At 39.8% G+C, this 23,630-nt stretch overlaps 1 protein-coding gene across 8 annotated transcripts in view; it reads right to left on the bottom strand.

Moving 5' to 3' along the window:
• The window catches only part of fat1a (FAT atypical cadherin 1a), a 73,957-nt gene that overhangs the window by 33,851 nt on the left and 16,476 nt on the right, over positions 1-23,630 (bottom strand). For 6 of the 8 annotated variants that reach the window (XR_002276644.1, XR_002276643.1, XR_002276642.1 and 3 more), the window contains exons 3-8: positions 22,356-22,670; positions 11,110-11,171; positions 6,372-6,701; positions 4,723-4,939; positions 3,720-3,788; positions 1,423-1,562 (exon numbers count right to left, since the gene is read on the bottom strand). Coding sequence is in view for 5 of the 8 variants with exons in the window: in XM_020620787.1 (XP_020476443.1) it covers positions 1,423-1,562; positions 3,720-3,788; positions 4,723-4,939; positions 6,372-6,701; positions 11,110-11,171; positions 22,356-22,670 (1,133 nt within the window). In the remaining 3 variants the exon portion in view is untranslated. The remainder of the gene's footprint in view (positions 1-1,422; positions 1,563-3,719; positions 3,789-4,722; positions 4,940-6,371; positions 6,702-11,109; positions 11,172-22,355; positions 22,671-23,630) is intronic. The other 2 variants (XM_020620789.1, XM_020620790.1) reach the window with 1 other exon arrangement.

Below are 23,630 nucleotides of genomic sequence, written 5' to 3'. Positions count from 1 at the left end.
AGAGGGAAGGAGTGGAGGTAGTTCAAGAATGCACACTTTAAAAGAAAAACCTCTTGCTAAACAGCACCATCATCACAGGATGACACAATGGAAGATTCCTAAAGCTCAGGGCTCAGCTGAGAAGGTGGAGAGCAGAGGAGGAGGAACTCTGACTACCCCATACCATGGATTAAAAGAATTTAGTTTTTAGGGTCCAGGAGAGCATTTTAACTCTTTTTTTTGGGGTATATGCTTATTTGCTTTCTTCGATTAGTTAAGTGAGAAGATTGACTCTCATGAATTTACAGTAAATATGAATCCAGGATAGGGTTAGTTTAGCTGAGCAGGGAGACTAGAAACTCTGGCAGAGGATGAAAAATCCACCCTCCAGTACCTGCAGACTTGGAGTCTTCTTGTCATTTTTACACTGCAGTTGTTTATACAGGTTAATGAAGGAGGACACACACTAAACATGTCTGTTATACCCCAGGGATACACACAATTTGTTATATAATACATATATAAACATTGTTTACACAAAAACTCCACAGTGTTCCTTTTAAATATGAATTTCAAGGTGTGCATTTAGTTTTAGACTGAATTCTGCATAAATTGCAATGGTTGATATGGTTCTGTCAACACAGGTCACCCGCCTATTTTGCCATGGATATCTCTCTATTATTCATCCAGCTTTAGAAATCCAAACCATTTCCAAATTGCCCATGCTGTACGACCTCTGTGTACCACAATTTCATCGTCAGGTATGGCTCCTGACTCTCTTCGCCGTTGCTCATTTTTCCATTTCCAACCTGTTTTTTCCGTGTTTTGGTACTACACGTCAGCTATGTAAACCTATTGCTGTAGTCCAACGCAGTGACTGTCCAAAGGGCTGACTCAGATGCAGAAGGGAGTTTATCATTATCACTACTGGAATATTCCTAATAATTATCAATATCATTTTATCACCACGCCCCATTTCCCAATATGTCACACTTTCTTTTAATCAAATGATCTGTCATTGTCTTGTCAGATCTTGTGAGCTTATAAACAAAAATGCAACAGTAAATCTAGTGGTAAAACATAATTCAACCCCACCCGACAATCGGCACCAGAGACGAAGATCTCTTAATATAGCACAAAACCTACTATATCAAATTTCATATTTCTTGTATTACCTGCCTTTTTTTCAAGGCAGCATTATACAGTCACATGTGGGGTCATGTGGAGATGTAAGGAGACTCAAACCTGTAAACTCCCATTTGCCTCGGCCAGTTGCGAGCAATCATAACATCACAACATAAACATATCCCAACAAACAGGATCGTTTGGCCATGGCTTCACTCACTACCCTTCCATTTCCTCCTGCTGTTTCTCACATGAGAAAAACAGAACAATGACAACTGCCTCATCAGCTTCCAACCGTTTCATTACTGTTTCAATTACCTGGGTGCTGACAGTTCGTGTCCCATCTGTGGCTTCCACCGTCAGATTGTAATTTGATTTCTGCTCGGCGTCCAGGGGCCGCGCTACAATCAAGGTTCCACTGGCCTTGCCCACTTCAAAGCGGCTGTCATAATTACCACCTGTGGAATTATTTTTTTATGCAAACAACAAGGAAGGACAAAAGATCAGTGACAAATTATCACTTAGTTGTGTGCATGTACTGTAGCAAGGTTACACAAACACTAAATGGAGATGGGGATGCTGCTGTGCTGATGTTGATGATAATGTACATACACAATAAAGTTAACGCTGTTAAATATTGGTATAAATTTGTTTCTCTAAACATTATACACACAAACTTTTTCATGCAATTAACCTGCATTACAGGCACATAAACGCACAGTGGTAACTACAGTGCCTTGCGAAAGTATTCGGCCCCCTTGAACTTTGCGACCTTTTGCCACATTTCAGGCTTCAAACATAAAGATATAAAACTGTAATTTTTTTGTGAAGAATCACCAACAAGTGGGACACAATCATGAAGTGGAACGAAATTTATTGGATATTTCAAACTTTTTTAACAAATAAAAAACTGAAAAATTGGGCGTGCAAAATTATTCAGCCCCTTTACTTTCAGTGCAGCAAACTCTCTCCAGAAGTTCAGTGAGGATCTCTGAATGATCCAATGTTGACCTAAATGACAAAGGATGATAAATAGAATCCACCTGTGTGGAATCAAGTCTCCATATAAATGCACCTGCACTGTGATAGTCTCAGAGGTCCGTTTAAAGCGCAGAGAGCATCATGAAGAACAAGGAACACACCAGGCAGGTCCGCGATACTGTTGTAGAGAACTTTACAGCTGGATTTGGATACAAAAAGATTTTCCAAGCTTTAAACATCCCAAGGAGCACTGTGCAAGCGATAATATTGAAATGGAAGGAGTATCTGACCACTGCAAATCTACCAAGACCTGGCCGTCCCTCTAAACTTTCAGCTCATACAAGGAGAAGACTGATCAGAGATGCAGCCAAGCGGCCCATGATCACTCTGGATGAACTGCAGAGATCTACAGCTGAGGTGGGAGACTCTGTCCATAGGACAACAATCAGTCGTATACTGCACAAATCTGGCCTTTATGGAAGAGTGGCAAGAAGAAAGCCATTTCTTAAAGATATCCATAAAAAGTGTTGTTTAAAGTTTGCCACAAGCCACCTGGGAGACACACCAAACATGTGGAAGAAGGTGCTCTGGTCAGATGAAACCAAAATCGAACTTTTTGGCAACAATGCAAAATGTTATGTTTGGCGTAAAAGCAACACAGCTCATCACCCTGAACACACCATCCCCACTGTCAAACATGGTGGTGGCAGCATCATGGTTTGGGCCTGCTTTTCTTCAGCAGGGACAGGGAAGATGGTTCAAATTGATGGGAAGATGGATGGAGCCAAATACAGGACCATTTTGGAAGGAAACCTGATGGAGTCTGCAAAAGACCTGAGACTGGGACGGAGATTTGTCTTCCAACAAGACAATGATCCAAAACATAAAGCAAAATCTACAATGGAATGGTTCACAAATAAACATATCCAGGTGTTAGAATGGCCAAGTCAAAGTCCAGACCTGAATCCAATCGAGAATCTGTGGGAAGAACTGAAAACTGCTGTTCACAAACGCTCTCTATCCAACCTCACTGAGCTCGAGCTGTTTTGCAAGGCGGAATGGGCAAAAATTTCAGTCTCTTGATGTGCAAAACTGATAGAGACATACCCCAAGTGACTTACAGCTGTAATCGCAGCAAAAGGTGGCGCTACAAAGTATTAACTTAAGGGGGCTGAATAATTTTGCACGCCCAATTTTTCAGTTTTTTATTTGTTAAAAACGTTTGAAATATCCAATAAATTTCGTTCCACTTCATGATTGTGTCCCACTTGTTGTTGATTCTTCACAAAAAATTACAGTTTTATATCTTTATGTTTGAAGCCTGAAATGTGGCAAAAGGTCGCAAAGTTCAAGGGGGCCGAATACTTTCGCAAGGCACTGTATATAACAACTCTCAAAGATAGACAATACAATAGTGGATATAAATTAGAGCCGAGATTCACACAAAGCCACCGCGGTTTCACTGGCCCTTATGAGACTCTTAATCACAGGTCACAGGTTTAAGGGGCACAATGTGGCACAACATCAATCTAGTGGCACAACACAATTCAACCACAGCCAGCAAGCAGCACCAACAGACAATGTAGGATGACCTCTTAATACAGCACAGCCTATCAGGAGATCACAGCAGCTACCTTCTGCTGTACAGTTGTGGTCACAAGTCATCTGAAGGATGTAAAACATCTCAGCATCCTCAATGCCGTCTTGCAAAAATCCAACCAAACAGAACATTCCAGAGAACAGAGGAAAGCAGTAGCAGAGCACAGAAAGAGAGAAGTAAAAGGACATGTCAGTCAGACATTGATTAGAAGGAGGACAGGTTGGGAGGAAGGGAGAAGAGGTAAGTAATGATGAAGGCAGTCAATTTATGTTTTCTCATGCACATCATGCCTAGCATAAATCTAATTCTAGGGATTCAAGAGAGCGCGAGAGATGCTAAATAAAGTTTAAACACTTCAAAACACAGATGCCAATTAAAATTGTAAGAAAATACATCTTAACTGCTTTATACAGAAAGACTGGGAACATATTTATAGTATCTACTGTTTCATGATACAGTTCTAAACTATTCTACAGTTTAGAAAACAGAAGCAGACAACACACAGATTGACTGCAGAAGCAGTAAAAACCAAGAACCAAGGTTTAAAGTTGTCATACTGGCTGGTAAACTGCAAAAAATTAAGTTAGCATTAGTGAAGTTTAGCTGGGTTTTTTTTTTTTTAGCATAATTGGTTATTTATCTTAAGGCCTCATTTTACTATGTGTCTTTCTATGGCATTTTAAATGCTGTTTGCATAATATTATCTATTTCTATGACATGACAATTTTTGCATCTACTCTAATATAATGAACAACCTGAACTCCTAATACACTGCATGACATAACTGTCCTCTACATTGTTTTTTTTTCTCTTGTTTGTTAACTTTCCATGCTGCTGTCTCGTCAAGACTCCTTTGAAAAATAGGTTATAAACCTCAATGGGGTTTCCTTGGTAAAAAGTATTCTTCCATACACACAAACATTATGTTAGTCCTGAAGTGTCAAAGATTTTCTAGAGCATTTTATGACACAGAACATTTCTATCATTACAGTATGCATGCAGATGTAAGACAGAAATTCATGTGTAGGAGGCAGTACCTGTGATTTCAAACCACACAGGAACATCAGAGGACTCGGTGGTGACTACGCCCACCATGTGTGCCACGGGGTCGCTTTCCATTACAGAAAAGGTAAAGGGGGACTCCTCAAAAAGCAGGGGAGCTGCATCAGCTGGCAATTCTGGTTTGGAAATCCACTCGATATGCAAACGACAGGTGGAGGATTTCTGAGGACGTCCATTGTCCACGGCTTTAATCTGAAAGAGCGGGAGAAAATCAAAAACTGTGTTACACAGTGTTATAAACCATTTCTATTAAAATGAGTTTCTCTACAGCTCTGCAGCAGCTCTCCTGACTAAAACGTTTCAGAACATACAGGAAAGTCTGGTTATGTGGCTTGCAGGTTAGTGTTTACTGATAAATTAGAGAAATAAATCAGACTAAGCCTTTATACGCAGTGCATTTATAGATAGAACCTATGGTTTGTGGCACAAATCCGCAGAGTGGGTTGTGTTTCAATTGTGAATGCATTTCTGTACTCAGAGCTGACCACATGGCAAGGAGCCCTTGTATTCTGAACAACAAAACACCTTTTGTGTGGTATTTCTTTGTGACTCAACCTTTTGTGAGGACTTTAAATTACTGTAAACTGTGGTAAGCAGAGTCTTCTTGCAGCAGGAAACAACTTTTAAGAGACATGAACCTGGATAAAATCACTTAAAACAAAAAGAGTGTTAGGTGTCACCATTAAGTGACACCTAACACATTTACCTACAGGTAAATTCTTGTTTGCATCACAGGTGGAAGATTGACAGATAAAATTCACTTTCGCATATATAAACACATTTATTTCCCATTTATCCTGTGACAGTCTTCAAAAAACAACTGTCATGATGCTGAACAGACAAAATTCAGAAAAACCCAGGAAAAAAAGGAACAAATCGGGGTAGAAAACTCTATAAAAATATATATATCTATGCAGCACTCAGGGAGTGCAAACCTCCAGCAAGGCAGTTCACTGTCCCCATAATGTCATTACACCTAAAAGTAATATTTCCATGATAGTCTGACCCTCATAATATGATTCTTTGACCATTAAAACCTACTCTTAGTACTTGGAATCACATTTATGTCATTATTAGTTAGAAAGTTATTCAAGAACATCTTCAGAAGGTAGCTCAATAACTTTTGAAGCTACATCAAATCTGTTGACACCCTAATGAGTCAGCAGAGTTTCAGCTAGAATTTGATCTTAGTTGCAAGCCTGTAGCATTTTTTGTTGTGTGACAACAGCAAGTTTCCCATCAGCCCTGTAAATGTGAACATTCCAGATCACCACCTTTGGAATATTCCTTGGATCCAAATCTGACTTTAGTGTGTGGTAAATCTTAGGTGGATATTAGAAGCAAAAATACTGAAATTGGCCCAATCTCACAATGGTGAAGAATCCTTTAAAAAATTCCTGGATCCGGATTACAATGTGGATCATCCCCAAAATCTAATGGATAGTTTTGTGAGCCATACTCTACCTCTTCAAAAGACTTCATCCAAATCCATTCATTAGTTTTTGAGTTACAGTGTGAACAAACGCCAGCAAAAACATTACCAAGCATCTGTTGTAAAATTTTACTGATCACCGAGAGGACATCAGGTTGACACCATGACAAAAGCCTGGGATGCGATACTTACTGTAAGAATGTCATAGTCTTTAGCAGAAGAGATTTTCTTGGAGGACACCAGGCCGGTCTTGGGTTCAATAAAGAAATTGCCATTTTCATCTCCCGCCTCAATGCTGTAAGAGATTTCAGCATTAGGTCCTTCATCATGGTCCGATGCAATGACCCGATACACCGGGTCTCTCCTCATGGCTTTCTCTTTCTCTGGCCTCTCTCGCACCGGGAGCTGGATCTTATAGCTCTTCTCCAAGAACAAAGGCATGTTGTCATTCTCGTCAAGGACTTGGACAATGACACGGACGGTGGTGGACTTAGCAGGAACACCGTGGTCGGTGATGGTGATCTGAGGAGAAAAGAATAAATACTTCAGATTAAGAAACAGAGACTTTGAGACTTAGGGCTAACAACAAGGGGGAAAATATCTGATACAGTAAACTTTAAATCCCATTAGAGCAACGTTAGAGCAGGAGGCAGTAAATAATGCCAGGAATACCACTGAACATTATGTACAAATATCCTGTGTCCTATTTGTAAAGATCAAGACACTGTTAGAAATTCATTATTCAGAAATAAAAAAGAAAAGTGTCCTTTTTCACTTCATTATCTTTTGTTCTCTGCAACTAACTAGTAGCCAAAATCCAGCTCAAGACAACTCCCTCTGCTGTCAGGGGGTCCTTTCTAATACACACTTTTTATACACCATCACTAACAATGCTGTATTGTTAGAAACTAGCTGTTTTCATTATTTTGTAACCTGTATCTCTACAGTGCAGTGAATGGATTTAGTCACTTGGTGATAAAGTACTCAAAAAGCAGGCTACTCCTCTGAGAAAAAAATGTCTTTCTGTTGTAAAAAAGGGACTTTTCAGAACTACAAATACAAATCAGTCTTCCAAGGCAACATTCTCCAGCAGAAACATATAAGACTAAATTGGATTTTATTTTCAGCCTTGCTAGAGAAAGCATGCAGGACTTTAATAGCAGCTATTTAAATCCCTTGCCTGGTTGGATGTAAGCAATAGCATCCCACTATTGCAGCTTTCAGACTGTTGCCCCCCTGTCTCAGCCTAATAATAATTTGATATTCTGATTTAAAGCTACAGTATGTAACTTATGGTAGCACCATCATGAAACTCCAAATCAATCCACTCGTCTCTGCACAGCACTCCCTGAAATTACAAGTGAGAATGCAACAAAACTTAGTGATCAAGCAGAAATAACTGAAAATCTCTGATCTCTGAGAGGTTAGTCCCACTCAAAACCTTTTAGGAGCTAATATCTCTGCACTGCAGCCAGCGCTGTCCAATGAGGAGGTTTCAACAGCATCTCTCCACACAAGTTTTGGAGCAGATTTCTACAAAAATATTTCAGAAAAGCTACATACTGTAGCTTTAATACATAAAGGTCTGATGCACCCAACTCTGGTGTTCTTGTGGCATTTTGGGGCAAAATAATATTATCAGCTCTTACAGAGATTAGTAAGGTAATTAACATTTAACAATCACTTAAGAGACTAGATAATATTAAAAAAGTCAATTTAAATAGTGTTTTTGTAGTTAGAGTAACTGAAGAGATGTTGAAGCTGTCCTTATTTTTAACATAATACTGGACCCAGCATGGCAGTTTTTGAACCCCACACACATTGTGCGTAACCGTATCATTAACAGGACCATAATCAAAGTCATGACATCAAGTGCTACTGGTGGCATTCTGACACTTTGCAATTTGTGCCATGATTTAGCACCGAAGTGTTTTCTGACATTTGAATGCACGTTTGAAAAGCAAAGGTCCACAGGCCGACTTTAACAAACACAATTTTCATATAGTCCCAGAAAAATGTGATCAAGGGTTGTGCGTCTGAGCACTGGATGAGATGTGATGATTTCTAGCTTTAAGCTGCAAAATACTGCAGGAGGACAGAACAAATGTCACACCCATTTAAATCCATCTGCTAAGCACTTCACTAAAAACAGTCAGGAGTCCAGGGCCAGGCATACACCATTTGGTGCCACCGTTTCAATTACTAAAGTAATGTGTTTTTGTTTTTCTCGCAGTGTCTGCAGCTGCCTGTGCTACTCACATGAGCAGAATTAATTAAATGGGCTGAAAAGAAAAGTGTGCATGTCTCTCTCAGGGAGGATGTGTTGGTGCCCATCCTGTGCTGTATGCTGAACATTGTGATCACATTAGCTCATATGTATTTTAATGCCTCATGGTCAGTATAGAGCCTGATAGTTGTTATTATATAAAATACCTTGACAATGTGCTCTGTTTGTGTAAATAGACAAAAATGACAATAAACAAAACACTGTGAACTTGTCAAGCCCAGTTCCTAAAAACAACCACTAGTGTGTGTGTGTGTGTGTGTGTGTGTGTGTGTGTGCGTGTGTATGTGTGTGTGTGCACAGCACAGTTATATGTCACCATGTGCCTCTCTTTGGAACATTTTCATCAAAAGCCTTTGCTTGATAATTAGACAAACTGCACAAACAACAGAGGTTACACCAGAGGAAAAGTGGTGGTTTGTCTCACGCTGGTTGCAAACTGAGAAACTCAGACAAGCAGTTATATTACTTTACCTATTGCAAAACATTTAGTTAATTGCATAATGTTTATCTTACAAAGCACAACATGTTCTTTTCTTCTATTATCAAACATACTTTGCAGAGGAGATACCTACACCTGCTGTGAAAACTATTCCCAAGGTCTGTGCCCAAGGCTACTTTTCCCAGTCATCATAGTGCTTTTCCATTATCATGTGTTCACCACAGGCCTGAATCATGAGCATGTCCTGGCATGTCCCACTTTTGCTATTTACTCACCCCCCTCCTTCCCGGGACAGAGGCCTCTCATCCTGCCGCTAAAACCCACCACTGACCATCAAGTGCAGCTTTGCCTTTTCTCGAATTATACCACTGCCTTTCCACCTTTATCTCTCTCTCGCTCTCTTTCAGACAGGCACACAATGACTACCAACCCCCATCTGTCTCATCATAAAAAGCTGAAGGCCCCCTGTGCTCCCTCCACCTCCTCCTGGCATTTGGTGCAAACAATGCTGACACAGCCCCCACCCTAATTGCTCCACATGTTCCACATGGCCCCATGTTTGGTTTCTTCTCTTATAACAGGCTAGTACAAAAACATTAACACTAGCTAGGACTTCAATTTGATTTGCTCTGCCAGCACCCAGTCGCCACATAAAGGAATGTGCACACACACACGTATTCTCTTCTGAGGCATGATTAACCCACAATTAGTTGGCCTGAGGACACACTGAGGTGTGTGTGGGGCGGGGGGCAAAATGTTAGGGTTTAGGGGTTGTGCTGCTCTAGGAATCTAGAGCCAAATAAAAAGCTTCCTGCCAGATTCCCCAAAACCAGCGACCAACCAGCAAAAACCTTTTAAGTTACCGTGGTTACACAGCTCGGTGTTCACTCAGCCACTTTCTACCTATTTAGGTCAAAAGTTACATCCTTTAAATTATCCTTCCAGCTCATATTCCAATTAAATCGGAAGGCATGAGAGAAAATTTTAATTACTTATTTTCCTGCTAAATTGTAGATTTTGTGCACTGGAATTACCTGATTGATCATTAATCTTGAGTAATAAACATTACAAAGAAAAGCAATAATATAACAGTTTGAGCTGAGCATTTAATGCTGCTATTAAATGTCTGTCTGGTGGCATTTTGTTAAGTGAAACAAATGAACAACATTCATGAAGTCAGCTTAGTGGAAATTTGCTTTCCCCCCCCTTTATCCAGACAAAGACTTTGTGTCAGACACCAAGTCCAACCTAGTAATTCAACAGCTTTCAACCACATGTTGGAAGTAGTGATTTTGCAATCTACAGCAAACTACTAGATGGAAGAGCTGAGGAGCGTTGAGCTTGAATGGGAGCCCTTTCCTGACCCTGAAATCCAATATTCTTCAGACATTCAAGACATAAAGAATGTCTGTATTTTTTTTTTCCAAAATTTTGTTTTTCAGTTTAATTCATCAGCTACAGGTTTCCCTCAAGGAATACAGCTTTATTTCCTTATTTCATCCCTTTCATTTACTCTCAGTCCTATAATGCCATTAGTGTGGTACAATGTACTATCCCAGTATGAAATACAACACTGCTCTGGCACCAGATGCAGCAGCATTAACCATCACCCAGTGATCATTGAGTTGTGTAACTTCTAACAATAATTAAAAGGCCTTCAATCTGCTACTTGTCAGCACCGGAAACACAATTAAAACGCCTATTATCAAGTATGGATTCTGTGGAGAAAGAGAGGGAGGGAGGGAAGCATCAGGAGAGAACAGAGCCAAGCTCAATTAAAACCCACAAGTTTAGACATTGGCCTGTGAGGTTGACAGCAGCTTCCTGCCCCAGCCTGCTCTATCCACGAGATGGAACAGTGGGAACGAACAAAGAACCAGTCACCGGGATCTCCCACATGCCTTCCCACATGCCTTCCTACCTCTCTTTCTTACCCCATCCAGAAATCAATACAAAGAGAAATTATTCCAAAAAGCCAGGTTTTGCGCACACAAAGAGACTATTTTTGCTTTTTGTTTTTTTTTTTTTTTTGCCAAAAATGGACAATGCAATTTTTTTTAACTGGGAAGTGAATAACCTGACCTTTCAAATCTCTGATCATCATATCATGGATTCATTTTCACATAAGTAAACGAGGCACACATTCCCCTGTTTTCAGTTTATTTTCTTTAGAGCCGATTAATCGGCCAAAATAAAGGGCTTACTTCAAGAATGTGTTCATCTTGCTGCTCTCTGTCCAGTCTCCTTGAAGTAGTTGTAACCAGACCTGTTGGAGACAAACAACATTAATACAATTATTTATACAGATACAGATGATGTATCATAATCAGACTTTTATTATGATATCAGCCTAACAAATTTAGTGTTGTTCTACAACATGTTGGTTAGAGAGTGGATATCCAAACCAAGCCTGATAGGACCCATGAATACCCAAGGGTTTGAGCTGGGTTTGAACAGAAATTTAGAAATAATCCTCAGACTGGGTCAGATTCAGGCATGTAGGTCAAACTTTAGGCTAGACAGCTGGAGCACTCAAATGTCTGCTTGGTATAATGATAAGAGGAAAACCACTCACATCAGGTTCTGACATTATAAGTTTGTCAGGCCTGGATCAAGTTTGGACAGAAATATGCAGCCTGATGCATGCTGTAAATGTCAGATTAACTAAATCACAAGCTCTTGGTGTTTTCGGTCATTAAAAACAGACACTGTAAAAAAGATTTAAATAAACACTGGGCCAGTGTAAAATTAAAAGAAAACAATATTTGATTAACAAAACTCAAAACCGAGCCTCCCACTCACTGCTGGGTGACATAAACCGAGCCCTGCTGGCTGTCTCATCAGTCATCCATGAGTTGAGAGTCTGCATCTGGAGGACTGCTCTCCCAGCAAGTCCGTCCCTGCTTTTGGTCAACTCAATTACTAGACAGCCCACTATTCTGGCTTACATGTGTGAAATATCACAAAGGTCTACAAATAGTGCCCAAACAGCAGTGTAGCCGTGACACCCTGCTTTAAGTTCTTCCACAAGCTGAATAAACAAAGCCAGCCAGGCGTCACCATCGTCCTGAGCGCTTTTTGAAACAGGGAAAGGGAAACTTCAGAAAAGATCCCACTGCTAGTTGAAATGTTTCAAGGGTCTTTATGAGCTTCATCACTCATTTTGAGTAGAAGGGTTGATGTTGTGTGACATCAAACACACAGAGGGGACTTTGTTAAGCCCAGCTTTGATGAAAGTAAAAGTAAAGCAAGCTTGAGGTCTTGGCTGATCCATTTTTGAATCAAATTCAAAAAAGGAAAGAGAAGAGAAGAAAAGGAGGAGAAGGATGTCGCTACATGGTAACGCTATAAGCAGCGTTCTCTTCTCACTCCAAATGTAATTGCAACTTTGCAGAGACACTGAGTGCAGAGTAGATATGCCAACTTCGACCGCACTAGATCTGTTTTCTCGCCACAATGCGCCTGATTAGCATAAAGCAAAGGATTTCTGAAACCCAAACCCATCAACGGTACATATGTCTGCAACAAGAATAGCAGGCCGCAACTTACAGGTCCTGAAATAGGCCTCCCTCAGCACTGCAATTGAGGCATATAAGCGGGGCACTTTTGCTCCCCATTTTTATCCTCTCCCCCTTAGGCTTTATTTAATCTTGACAGTGAGCTGCAAAGTCTACTGATATTTGTGAACATAAAAACAAACACTAGACACTACCTGTAGATGCAACCCATGTTTTTGCTCAGCTTACTTAATAAGACTACATATCGATGGGCATCGAATTTAAATGTTAGTTTTATATTACGATAAAACGGCACTCAATGAAGGTGCAAAGGTAGAAAACAAATCTAAATAAACACCAAGAGAAAATCTGCCTCTACACTCTTCACCCAACGCTGCTCCATACACCCACTTGCTGAAAGGAAAAGTGTTTTTCAACACTGACAACACATATTAAGTTCAGTAAATGTATACAACCTGCAGGATTTACTTCCTGACATGTTGCATGATGTCTCCAAAAAAGCTAGCTAGCAAGTAATAGATTATCACCATCAAAGAAAATAGTTCTGCTGTGCCACATCAAGACAGACCAAGCTGACAAGTTACTCATGGGCTTCAGCGAGGCTGGAGCTGATGGATGATAATGTTTTTAAGCTCCCCTATGCGTTGTGTTGGGTAACTTCTCTCTGTACATGTATTATAGAGCAGAATACAGATGACCATATTAACCACTCCAAGTCCAGGTCTCTGATTTGTACTGTAATTCTATCACAAATCAGCTGTCTAATCAAAACCTGGACTGGTATTATAACTGACACACTGCTTGTAATGTACACAGCACACTCTCAGTACAGAGGCACTGCATGGCAATAAACAAAACTAGCCAAACCAATGAAATCACAAAACAACTGGCCTTTATCTCAAGCCCACTCTGGAGAACAGATATTTGGTTTTAGTTCTGCTTTGCAAATTAAGTCCCATTTCACAAACATAATTTACACCTTAATGCTAAAACAGAAGGCACAGCAGAAGATGTGTTAATGACACACAACAGAACATCACCACTAGCTTTTCGCCTCAGAGTACACATACTTGTTCACAAATCCTATATTCAGATTCAGATATAATCTCTCCCTCTCACATCATTACACACACACAAGATGCACAAAGTAGCACTGCTACCTCTAGATGAAGTTAAGGAAGGAATATTTGTTTAAAAAGTTAGCTAAAAAGAGTGCAGAGGAGAGAGAAGGCAAGCAAAAAGACAAAACTAAACACCAACTGAAAGGTTATATGATCCTTATTTCATTGTGGTTACTTGCTGAAGTAAAAACAGTGACAGCTAAAGCTCTTGACAACCCTCAGGTAGTGAGCACACTCAGATTTCATGAAAAATGCTGTGCTGAAACTTTATTGTCCAGAGTGACACAATCGGGAAGGTGCTTGATATAGACTCCTTCCAGATAGAGTTGTGCCTGTGGCAACAGCAGGGTGCCGGCCTTCTCATAACAGGGTGGCAATGATTCCTGTCAGTATGTGTATTCTGAACACACATCTCAAATGCAGTCTCGTCACATAGCAAGCAAACACTTTTAATTCTTCAGTTTGTCTTAGGTTCTTGTTTTCAATCATAAAACGTGTGTTCTAAGTGGCTTTGGAGCCTGAGCACTTAGTGAAATAATGTGAACCACCAGATCAAGTTTAGAGCTGTCACATTTGGAAAGTTGAAGGATTTTAGAATTTTGATGGATGCCTGAAACCAGCATCCACTTCAAGATACAAATGTTTGAGAGATGAATCACCATTTGAAAAGCATAAAATATACTGCATCTGGATTAGTAAAGCAATTTTGATGCATGTGGTGTTTCAAACTGCTTTTGTTTCCTTCTGTTCCATTTTTTGTCTGGCACGTTTCCAGCTCATTGCAAGTTCTCTGATCACGGGACTTGCTTCCCACTCTAATAGCACTTTAGGAAACGAATTCGCAACAACTTGTTTTAAAAAAAATCAACATTTTCAAAAATCAATCTGTTTACTATAAAATCTTTCTGCAAAGCTACACGCTCACCAGAGGGTCCTTCTGTGCAGGATTTTGCTGGCACTAGTGTTCCAGTCAGTAGAGGTGTAAACCTTGTTATCTCCACCTAAACTTTAAGGAACTGTAAAATGATTGGTTGGCACGACAAAGCAAGAAAAAATCTGAACTTCCAACTCACAGCCTTTGTCACAACACACACACACACACACACACACACACACACACACACACACGCAAACCATCCTCAGGCGTGGGCCGTGCTGGGCCGACAGTAATTATAGCCATGCTGTTTTGAGAGGAGGAGAAAACAACAAGAAAGCAGCAGTGGCACTGTCAACCATGTCCTTGAATGCTACAACCACTGCTCAAAAATGGAGGCCTGGAGGGAGTTAAGGAGTCCAGGACATTGTTGGGCTGGTTCATACCCATGCAATGCTGCTGCAATTATCAGTCTAGAGAGTGACACACATATTTACGTGACACATATTTAGCCATGACTCCAGATGATAGGGAATGTCCTGCGTATCTGCAGTGGCTGGATATGTTCAGTTTTAGTCCTTTAGATGTTTAGTATTGTTGATGAACTGATACTAAGCTATGAAAATTCATTATTTAATCATTTGCTGTTTCTCACTTGTGGGATTGAAGTCATGAACAGGCTGCAGCATCTTTTTACCATGAAATCCAGTGATGAAAACCAAGACTACTATATCAATACACTCGGCTTCATTATGATTTAAATGTCTGTCACTCAAGCCTGTGAAATATATCTTGTTTTCACTGCTCATGATACCATCCATACTTTGAAATGCAAACTATGGGACACCAAAATCCAAAGAGCTGTGAGGGTTTAAGAAGGACCTGGTCGAATCTGTTTATTCCTTTCTAAATGAGTCTCCAAAATGCTGACAAACAACTGCTGCTGATCGTTCTCTTTTACGGACAAGGAAAGCAATGTTTGGCATGCAAGTGTGTATTCCAACAAATATCCTGCCCTGTTCTTCCAGAAACACATATAATCTTATGCAAACATGTTCATATACACAGAAGGTCTTTATGAATATGAGTAGCAGGCATTTAGATTAGGATGGTGATAGCTCAGTACCTCACAGCTGCAAGGCTTATTTGTAATCTGAAAAGACAACCACGTCATGGAAGAGCTGGGGCTATAGGGGATTCAGGTTCCCAAATGCATGGGAAAGGGAATATTATGTGGAGTTGTTTAAATTAATGGTACGTTTGGAAGCTGTGAAGCAACTGAGGTACCATAGTGTTTACTGTTAGCTTTGACCCATGTCAGTTCAAATCTGAAAGCTATTTAATACAAGGCATAAGAGAAATATAAGATCCAAATATGATGAGATTGCAGCTGATGATTTGGATCTTGTATATATTGTTTGTTGTGGGTATGCTTAAGTGGTATTACATAAACAGGAGTTTGATTTAATGATCTTTTGTTTTTCCCTATTGAATTTGGCTGGTTTCAAATTGGCCATTAGGCATCTGTTTGTACTCATGGATATATAAAACCAGATGCAACGCTGCGCCTTGTCTTAATAAATCTGCAAGGCAAATTGTCACCACCCTCTCATCATCTGTCAATCAAATGCTCCCTTGTGAGTGTAAAAATGTTAAGAGCTCTGAGTTCTGTAGAAAAGGCAGATAATTTATACAAAATATAATCCTGAGTAAGGAATTCTACAACCCAAATAGACAAAGACACAAGCAGAATATATTGTCTGGTGAATAAAATCTTTTAGCAAATGTTTTTGACAGGCTGTGCGGATAGGGATTTTGTCTGTTTAATGGTCTGCATGGTCTCACCAGCATTTAAAATGGTGAATACACAGAGTAGAAAAATCAATTTATTCAGATTGCCATTCTCTCTCTCTCTAGTGATAAAGTAAATTTGTGTAAATTCTTCTGCAAATTCAAATTTCTGCCAAGTTAAAGTTTGGTTGACTTTCACCGATATATATCTGTTATTGCAACAGCGATGCATCTTGACAGTGCTGACCTTCCAGGGAACAAAGGCTCCTTAATGGAGGGAGCTACTGTAGCTTATTAGCTACAATGGATTGTTCCATCCATTTTTACTTAACTTCCTTTGCTGGAGTATAAACTACTCCATAAAAGAGTAGCAGTTTGAGAACTGATATTGACTCTGCTTCTACCCAGGCCCGAGTGGGGGCCGAGGGCTGCCTTAAACAAAGCCGGCTCATCCAGACATGACTGGATGAAATCTTGTGCCGTTACAGTGACCCAACTGGCGCAGATACCATTTTGGTCAACTTCTCCACTAATGAATTTCACTGAGCCAAATAACAATATGACCAATCCTACATATATGCCCATATGGATGGCAATAAAACCAACAGCAGAATTTGAAAGTTTAATGTCCACACAGTGCAAATGCCTTTAAATGTGTTGCTGTGTACAGTTTTACACATACACTAGTCTACCCACCTTAGCTTTGTACTGTTCATTTTTTTCAAAGCACTTCTACACCTTCTGGATCTAAAGTGTTTGGCTGCATGGTACACTTGAGTAGGCAAGAATACCCTAATCGCATTTTGATGTGCACCAACAAGAGCGACCTGGTCCATTAAACTGAGGTGTCTCATAGCACTTCCACATTACCCCTTGGCCAGGAATATTTGAAGTGATAAAATATTCAAACTAAATTACTGCACACTGTAGGTTAAGCGGGAGGTGACACTGTACCGGTGTTTAATCAGCTCGTCTCTTTGACTACATGCAAGATTTGGTTTACCTCTCTTGGCTTCATTGTAATAGTGACAGTGATGACAGTGTGTTTATGTTGTGACAGATATGACAGCACATAGTCTTGACAGCTTCTTCAACAGTGCCTTTCAAAATATGACCTGACAGTTAACCAGTCAAAAGTCTAATTAAGAGCTGTCACTTCATCTGTATTGATGACATAGATGGTTGTCATGGTTAATATGGCTCATTTTACACCATACAAATAAATCTATTAGGCGAAGAGATGAAGTCTTTTTTTGTTGTTGTTGTTCTTGCTCTTTGGCCATGGGGTTGGTCAGCTGGCACATAACAGTCTCACATTTGCTCATTCCTGTCTCCAACTTCATTTTGCACTGAATAAATCTCTTTGGACGGCTGTGACAATTGTTTTGCCTGCAAAACACAGGAAACATAAGGAAGTTGTTGGAAGTATCTCCTTTCCTATCTCACTTCCCCTGTTAATCACTGAGGTTTTGTTAGACTACTGATAACTCCAGTGTGTGTCTTTTCTCTCCTAAATGAAGAGGACATTACTGAAGTTGATGTGGGCACCACAAAAAGGGGATGATTCAAGACTGTAAATCCTAGTGGCTGTTTTCCCTTACATTTTTATTCAATTTTATGGATGACAAATGCACATAAAACCTGTCTGGGGTATCCAAGCTCACCAAAGCACTACCCGCACACAGCATTCCTTTTCAGTTGATGAGAATGAGCTGCTGGCTTAAGGCAAATAAGAAAAATAGGCTACAACTATGCTATACGAATTCACTCGGGTGTATGTTTCTTCATTTGGGTTTAACCACTGAAATGAACACTGCTATTAAATGGCAAACACAATCAGGTATAAACAGCCATAGCCCATTAAAGGTATGCTCTTGTCAGCTATAACTAAACCATTATCCGATGACGAATACAGGTGAGCCTGATTATTATAGGGTGTAGTTTTCAACTGGTTTTGGGTGCTCCAAGCAGAAATCTAACATCAGGTCAACACAGACTAATGATAATTTGCCCTAAAATGTCAATAAACAATGCTTTAGAGAGGCAATTAAAAAAGCTTTAAAAAGTAGTAATACAACACAAAGAAAAGTGAAATAGGTACAACAAGAGGTAGAGTAATGAGCATTCACCAACATATCTATCATAGTTATCTTTACTCGCTGTGGCCAAGACATGAAAAACTTCCTGTGTGTGTGTGTGGAGTGGGTGTTCTAGCTACATGTTCTGCTTGACCAATCTTTCCCAACACATGCATGTCCTGGCACAGACGAAGCATTTCACAGCAGAGAAATAGTGATTCACAGGCTAATGAACACTCACTCCCATACGAAAGTTGGGCAACTCATGTCACCATCCTCAGATGAAGTGGCTGAGAGTGCTGAGACCTCTTTTATAAAAAGAAAATAAAACTAGACAGCTAGTGGGCTGCTTTTCTCAGATGCTATGTGTGGAGAAACCATCCTTATTCTAAATTTACACCAAATAAACAACCTTTGATTACTCTACAATACAACCAACTGACATTGTACACAGCAGTGTTGTGGTCGAGCCACTAAACCTCAAAAGTGATTCAAGTTTCAAGTCCCTAGTGTTCGAGTCAATTCCAAGTCACAAAAGAATAATCAGAGTCAAGTCCGAATCAAGTCCGAGTCGAATTGAGTCCCCGATACCAGAGTCAAGTCATCAAGGTCTACATTTTACACAATTGACACAGCTCTCACCATTTTATATTCCAAATTTTCCAACAGTTTATTGCATCACAATACTGCTCAGCAATTTGATACATAAAATCATTTAGAGAAAAGCAGAGTGTATGTCAAATACAATATGGTTCAGGTGAACAGTTTTTAACATCAATATTTTATGGCAGATTATTATGGCCTATTTAAAAAAGTCTCCATCTTCTGAGTCCAAATGTAATTGATTCTCAAGTCCGAGTCAGCAGAGCTCAGCTCCAAGTCGAGTCACCAGTCCTGAAAATCTGGACTTGAGTCAGACTTCTGGACTGCGGTATACAGAGCACAAACAATTACATATCAGACTCATATCTTGTTGTGATCTGTTGACGACTGGTGCATGAGTCTAATATCAAGGAAATGCAGAGTTCTCTTTAGCTGCCAAATCAAGGCAGAGAGAGCCTGGAACAACTGTGGTGATGTCTGTGGGTGGGATGAGATCCATGCCACCAGACAACTAAGCACTGGTTCATCTTTAAAAATTTCAGACCTGAACATCATTATTCAAATTCACTGATCTCATACTGATTGAGAACACATAATATTTCCAGCTGACTGGCACAATTTTCACCCCATACGGGTCAGCTTCATTTTTTCAGTTCCTTCAAAAGCAAGGCTATAACAAGTCCTTAAGTTCTAAGCTCTCAAAACATTAGGAATGCTGTAGTGTACACCAGAGACAAGAGCTGGCTTTGCACTTTAATGACAAACAAAAGTCAGAGGATAGCCAAAACAGCAGGACTTTGTCACCTGGCAGAAATAAAGTAGGGCTAAGCCTTTCATTCTGGGCTTTACTGAGTCAACATGGGTCTGAGCGGAAAACAGGCAATCAATGGCACCCAAGGTGTCAAGTGAAGTCTTCATATGTGTTTGGCTGTAGCCCATGATAGAAGGAAGCTTGGAACACACGCCTATAAAGTTCCAAACCCACTCACAAAACATAGGTCTTAATGTCTTTTCCTTTCTCCCACCCGTGTAGAGCTTTGTAGATATGCCAAGACAGAGCCAAAGCTTCCAATGCAATTTTAGAACATGTAATTACAGAGACTTGCATGTTGTAAATTTAAACATTTTCAGAAACCTGTAATATGCGGTGAGAATGTCATATTGAGTTTATAATGTGGAGAGATATCTGGCCTATTTCATCTTGTTTAATACCAGAAATGTCAATAAATACAATTTAATTTGTAATCTTTCCCATTACCTTGCAAAAGGATAAAAACTGGCTAGTTATGAATGTTGCCTCCGTTTTCCCTGGCACTCTGCATAAATCACTGCCTTTGCTAGTAGTCAGCTACTTGGCTCCGTGTTCTCTCTAGCTTTCTGTCTCTGTCTACCTCACCACCTCCCTGCTGCAAACATCAAAAACAAAGAAAAAAGCAACAGAGCACTGAATCAATGACACTTTCTTTGTTGGACCTGAAGAAAGGAGCTCTGGTGTCCCTCTGATAAAAGTTTTAACATGCTTTGATATGCATGGATGGGTCTATGCCTCATGCTTCAGTGTCCTCAGTACACCTTTTTTTCTGACACTCATGAAAATGAACCATGTCAAGATAGACTAGTTCTACTTTAGAGAGGTTCTGTTGGGCTTAATAAATACTCTTGTAATCCTGGGAGGAGGAATATTTCCTTCAGATATGTGGGCTAGGACTACTGAGACTGCTGCTAAGTGATGTACTGCAAGTTTACCAGGGACAATCTAGAGAATCAGGCCTGAGTCGAGGAATATTTTATGGAGAATTCATCAAAACAGGTCATCTTCAGGGAGAAACGTGATAAATGTGCAGTCTTATGGCACAATGAATTACCAAAATGCAATGCCGATCAGTTCAAGATCAGCTGCTTTAGTGTAAACATTCCTTTTCTAGCTACAATCCCATATCATCAGAGGTTACTTGTCCATAGAAGGGCACAAAGCAAGAATATATCTTAAAGGCACAAAAGATTGCAAAGATGTTTTCTCTACAGCTCAAGGTTTAAGTTGTTAAAACAGTGTTTTGTATGACTGCACTGTTGAAGATAAATATTCCATTTCCCAGGCCTTTATTTTCTCAGCATCCCAGACAAGATCAGTTTCTGATCTAGTCATGCGTGCAGAAAAAACAACAGCATACCTAGGTATACCCTTTACTTTAGATTTTGTTTTCTTTCTTTTCCTGCTCACTGGCATGTGCCGGCATTACTAGGAGGTTTGTTTGGGAGGCACGCTGCATGATGAGCCCTTATTTGGTCAGAAAATTCACATTGCCACATCCAACAAAAATAACTCCAGTTTGTTGATGCGACTACCTTGGGAAATAGGACCACACACGTCAGTGAGGACAAATTTAAACAACGGCTTCACTACCCATTCCTCATGTCAGTGTAATGAGAACTTACATTTGAAGCAATTATGAAACCCGTGTGTAAGATAGGTAAGAAAGAATAGTAATCTCAATAATTGGCACTTTCATAGACAAATAGAGAATTAAAAGGTTTCCTTGTGCTACTTTGATCTATTCTATTCAAAATGGAAGTGATTTAAATCCACACTAACTTATTTCCTTCATTTATTTACATTGTGATCATTAGTTTTCAGTGAGGTACACTTAATAGCTAAAATGTAGAACAAGTTCTTCAGTGGAATCACACATAAGAATAAATCTGTGGTCTGTACTTGGACCTTCACTTTGCATCTATTACAAGTATTCCCCTGCAGTTCAACTAAACATAGCTCGCTCTGGCAACTTTAAAAGGACCCATTGAAATATTTATCATAACACCATTTCCGGAGTGCCATATGAGAATACACTTTAGAGTGTTTGAGTGGAAACCCCCTGTAGGCTTATCCCACTCCTGTCCTGGGTTAAAATATTATGCTCACACTGCTCTTCTTTCTCACAAGACAGGGAACAGGAAACTTACACAAACTCAGATCTTGTCAGAGGTGTACAACAGCAAGTATCAAACCCCGGCCCCGAGTCCCAAACGATACTTAAATATGTAGAACAATCTTTTTGCCATATGTAAGACCTTTAACATAGTTCATGTCTTTAGATGAGGAAAATATATGTGGTATTTCAGGATAATTCCTGTTTATCATTTATATGCATCTGTCAGGATATCCCAATTGATCATAGCTTTTATGGAACGCATGAGATGGAACCTTAGCAATGTAAGACTGTATAAAAAGCTTTTGTTGTTAATATGTAATCATTTAAACTTAAGTTTAGATAAACTGCAGAGTGGAGGGGAAAGGGATACCTTTCAAAACTATGTGCTATGAACTGATTTCTTTGTAGTGGTTAAAAATTTCTTTCTCAAGCTAGCAGCCATATTCAGGGTCAGCATTTTGATCAAGAATACAACATGAGCTTTTCAGAGATGTTATACTGACATCAACTGCAGTCCCAGTAACAGCAATCTTACCTGTCTTGGTGTTAATGGCAAAGAAACCCTGGGGATTGCCGCTGGTGATCCGGTAGGTGAGTTTATCAGTGGACTTGTCATCTGGATCGACTGCATCTATCTTGATGATTGACACATCTTTAGGGGAATTCTCCATGACTGAGGGATAGTATACAGGTTCTGAGGTTTGTGGTGCATTGTCGTTGACATCCTGCACTTCGATGTACACCTCGACAAAGGCAGAGAGCGGCACCACGCCACGATCCATGGCATAGACGGTGAGCCAATAGTGAGGCATCGTCTCATGATCCAGCAGTTCTTGTGTTCGAATAACACCTGAGAAATGAAAAAAACATAAACAAACTCTTAACTCTGCATCGTGGCAGTAAACATTTTATGTGCAACACATGCCCCAAGTCTCACAGCCCTGCCTGCACTATCAGTGATCTCTGAAATCAATTTCTGGTGATAAAGGGAACAGACGCTTGAACACCAGCTGCTGCTAACCAGGCAGATGTATGGGTTGGTTGAAGGCCCCTTGGAATACGTCAAGGTGGTATATTATAACAACCAGTCAGTGCTCTCCTGTCTACATTCACTGGCAGGGATTTTTTTTACTGCCATGGGGCGGCTGTAGTCTACAGCTGAATAAACAAAAGAGCTTTCAGAGATATGTGAGATGTATATGTTGACAATGGTAAATTAAAGGGTGGAGGATGGGTAGATTCTGCAAGAACTGAAAGTACTAAAAGGGGATATAGGGAAATATGGAAATGATTATGCAAGGAGGATAAATAGCAGTAAGGCAAAAATTCTGTTATTCTTGGGAAACATTGCATAAGTGAAAGTTCTTTATAAACAAGGTGCATTTAATGACACAGAAATGCTATTCAACTGGTTTCCTGGTTTCTACTGGACATGTATCTTCTATGAAAAGAGACCTGCTTGACTAAAGCGATACAGTAATATTTAACATCTGTTGACACAAATTTAGATGTTTAAAGGGCCAAAACAGGTTATCAGTGTGAATATCCTTGCTGCTCTAACCATGAATATAGTGGTTACCTTGCCCAGTTATTCATTCAAATCGGATTGTAGCACACATATAAATCAAATGAATGATGCTTTACAGACACACTGAATCATTTTTACTTTTGTTTCTTCAGCAGAACTGAACCGTGAAAAAAGAGAAGGGATTTAAACAAAAGGCAACATCTACAAAGGGCCAAATTTCAAAGAAAAAAGTGAGGGAGGAGCTGCCAATAATGCAGCAACATTATATTTGTTGATTAATTT

The sequence above is a fragment of the Monopterus albus genome, unplaced genomic scaffold, assembly GCF_001952655.1.
Source record: "Monopterus albus unplaced genomic scaffold, M_albus_1.0 scaffold247.1, whole genome shotgun sequence".
Taxonomy (NCBI): Eukaryota; Metazoa; Chordata; class Actinopteri; order Synbranchiformes; family Synbranchidae; genus Monopterus; species Monopterus albus.
The sequence above is the reverse complement of the archived record's forward strand: the minus strand, read 5'-3'. Positions and strand labels throughout refer to the sequence as shown.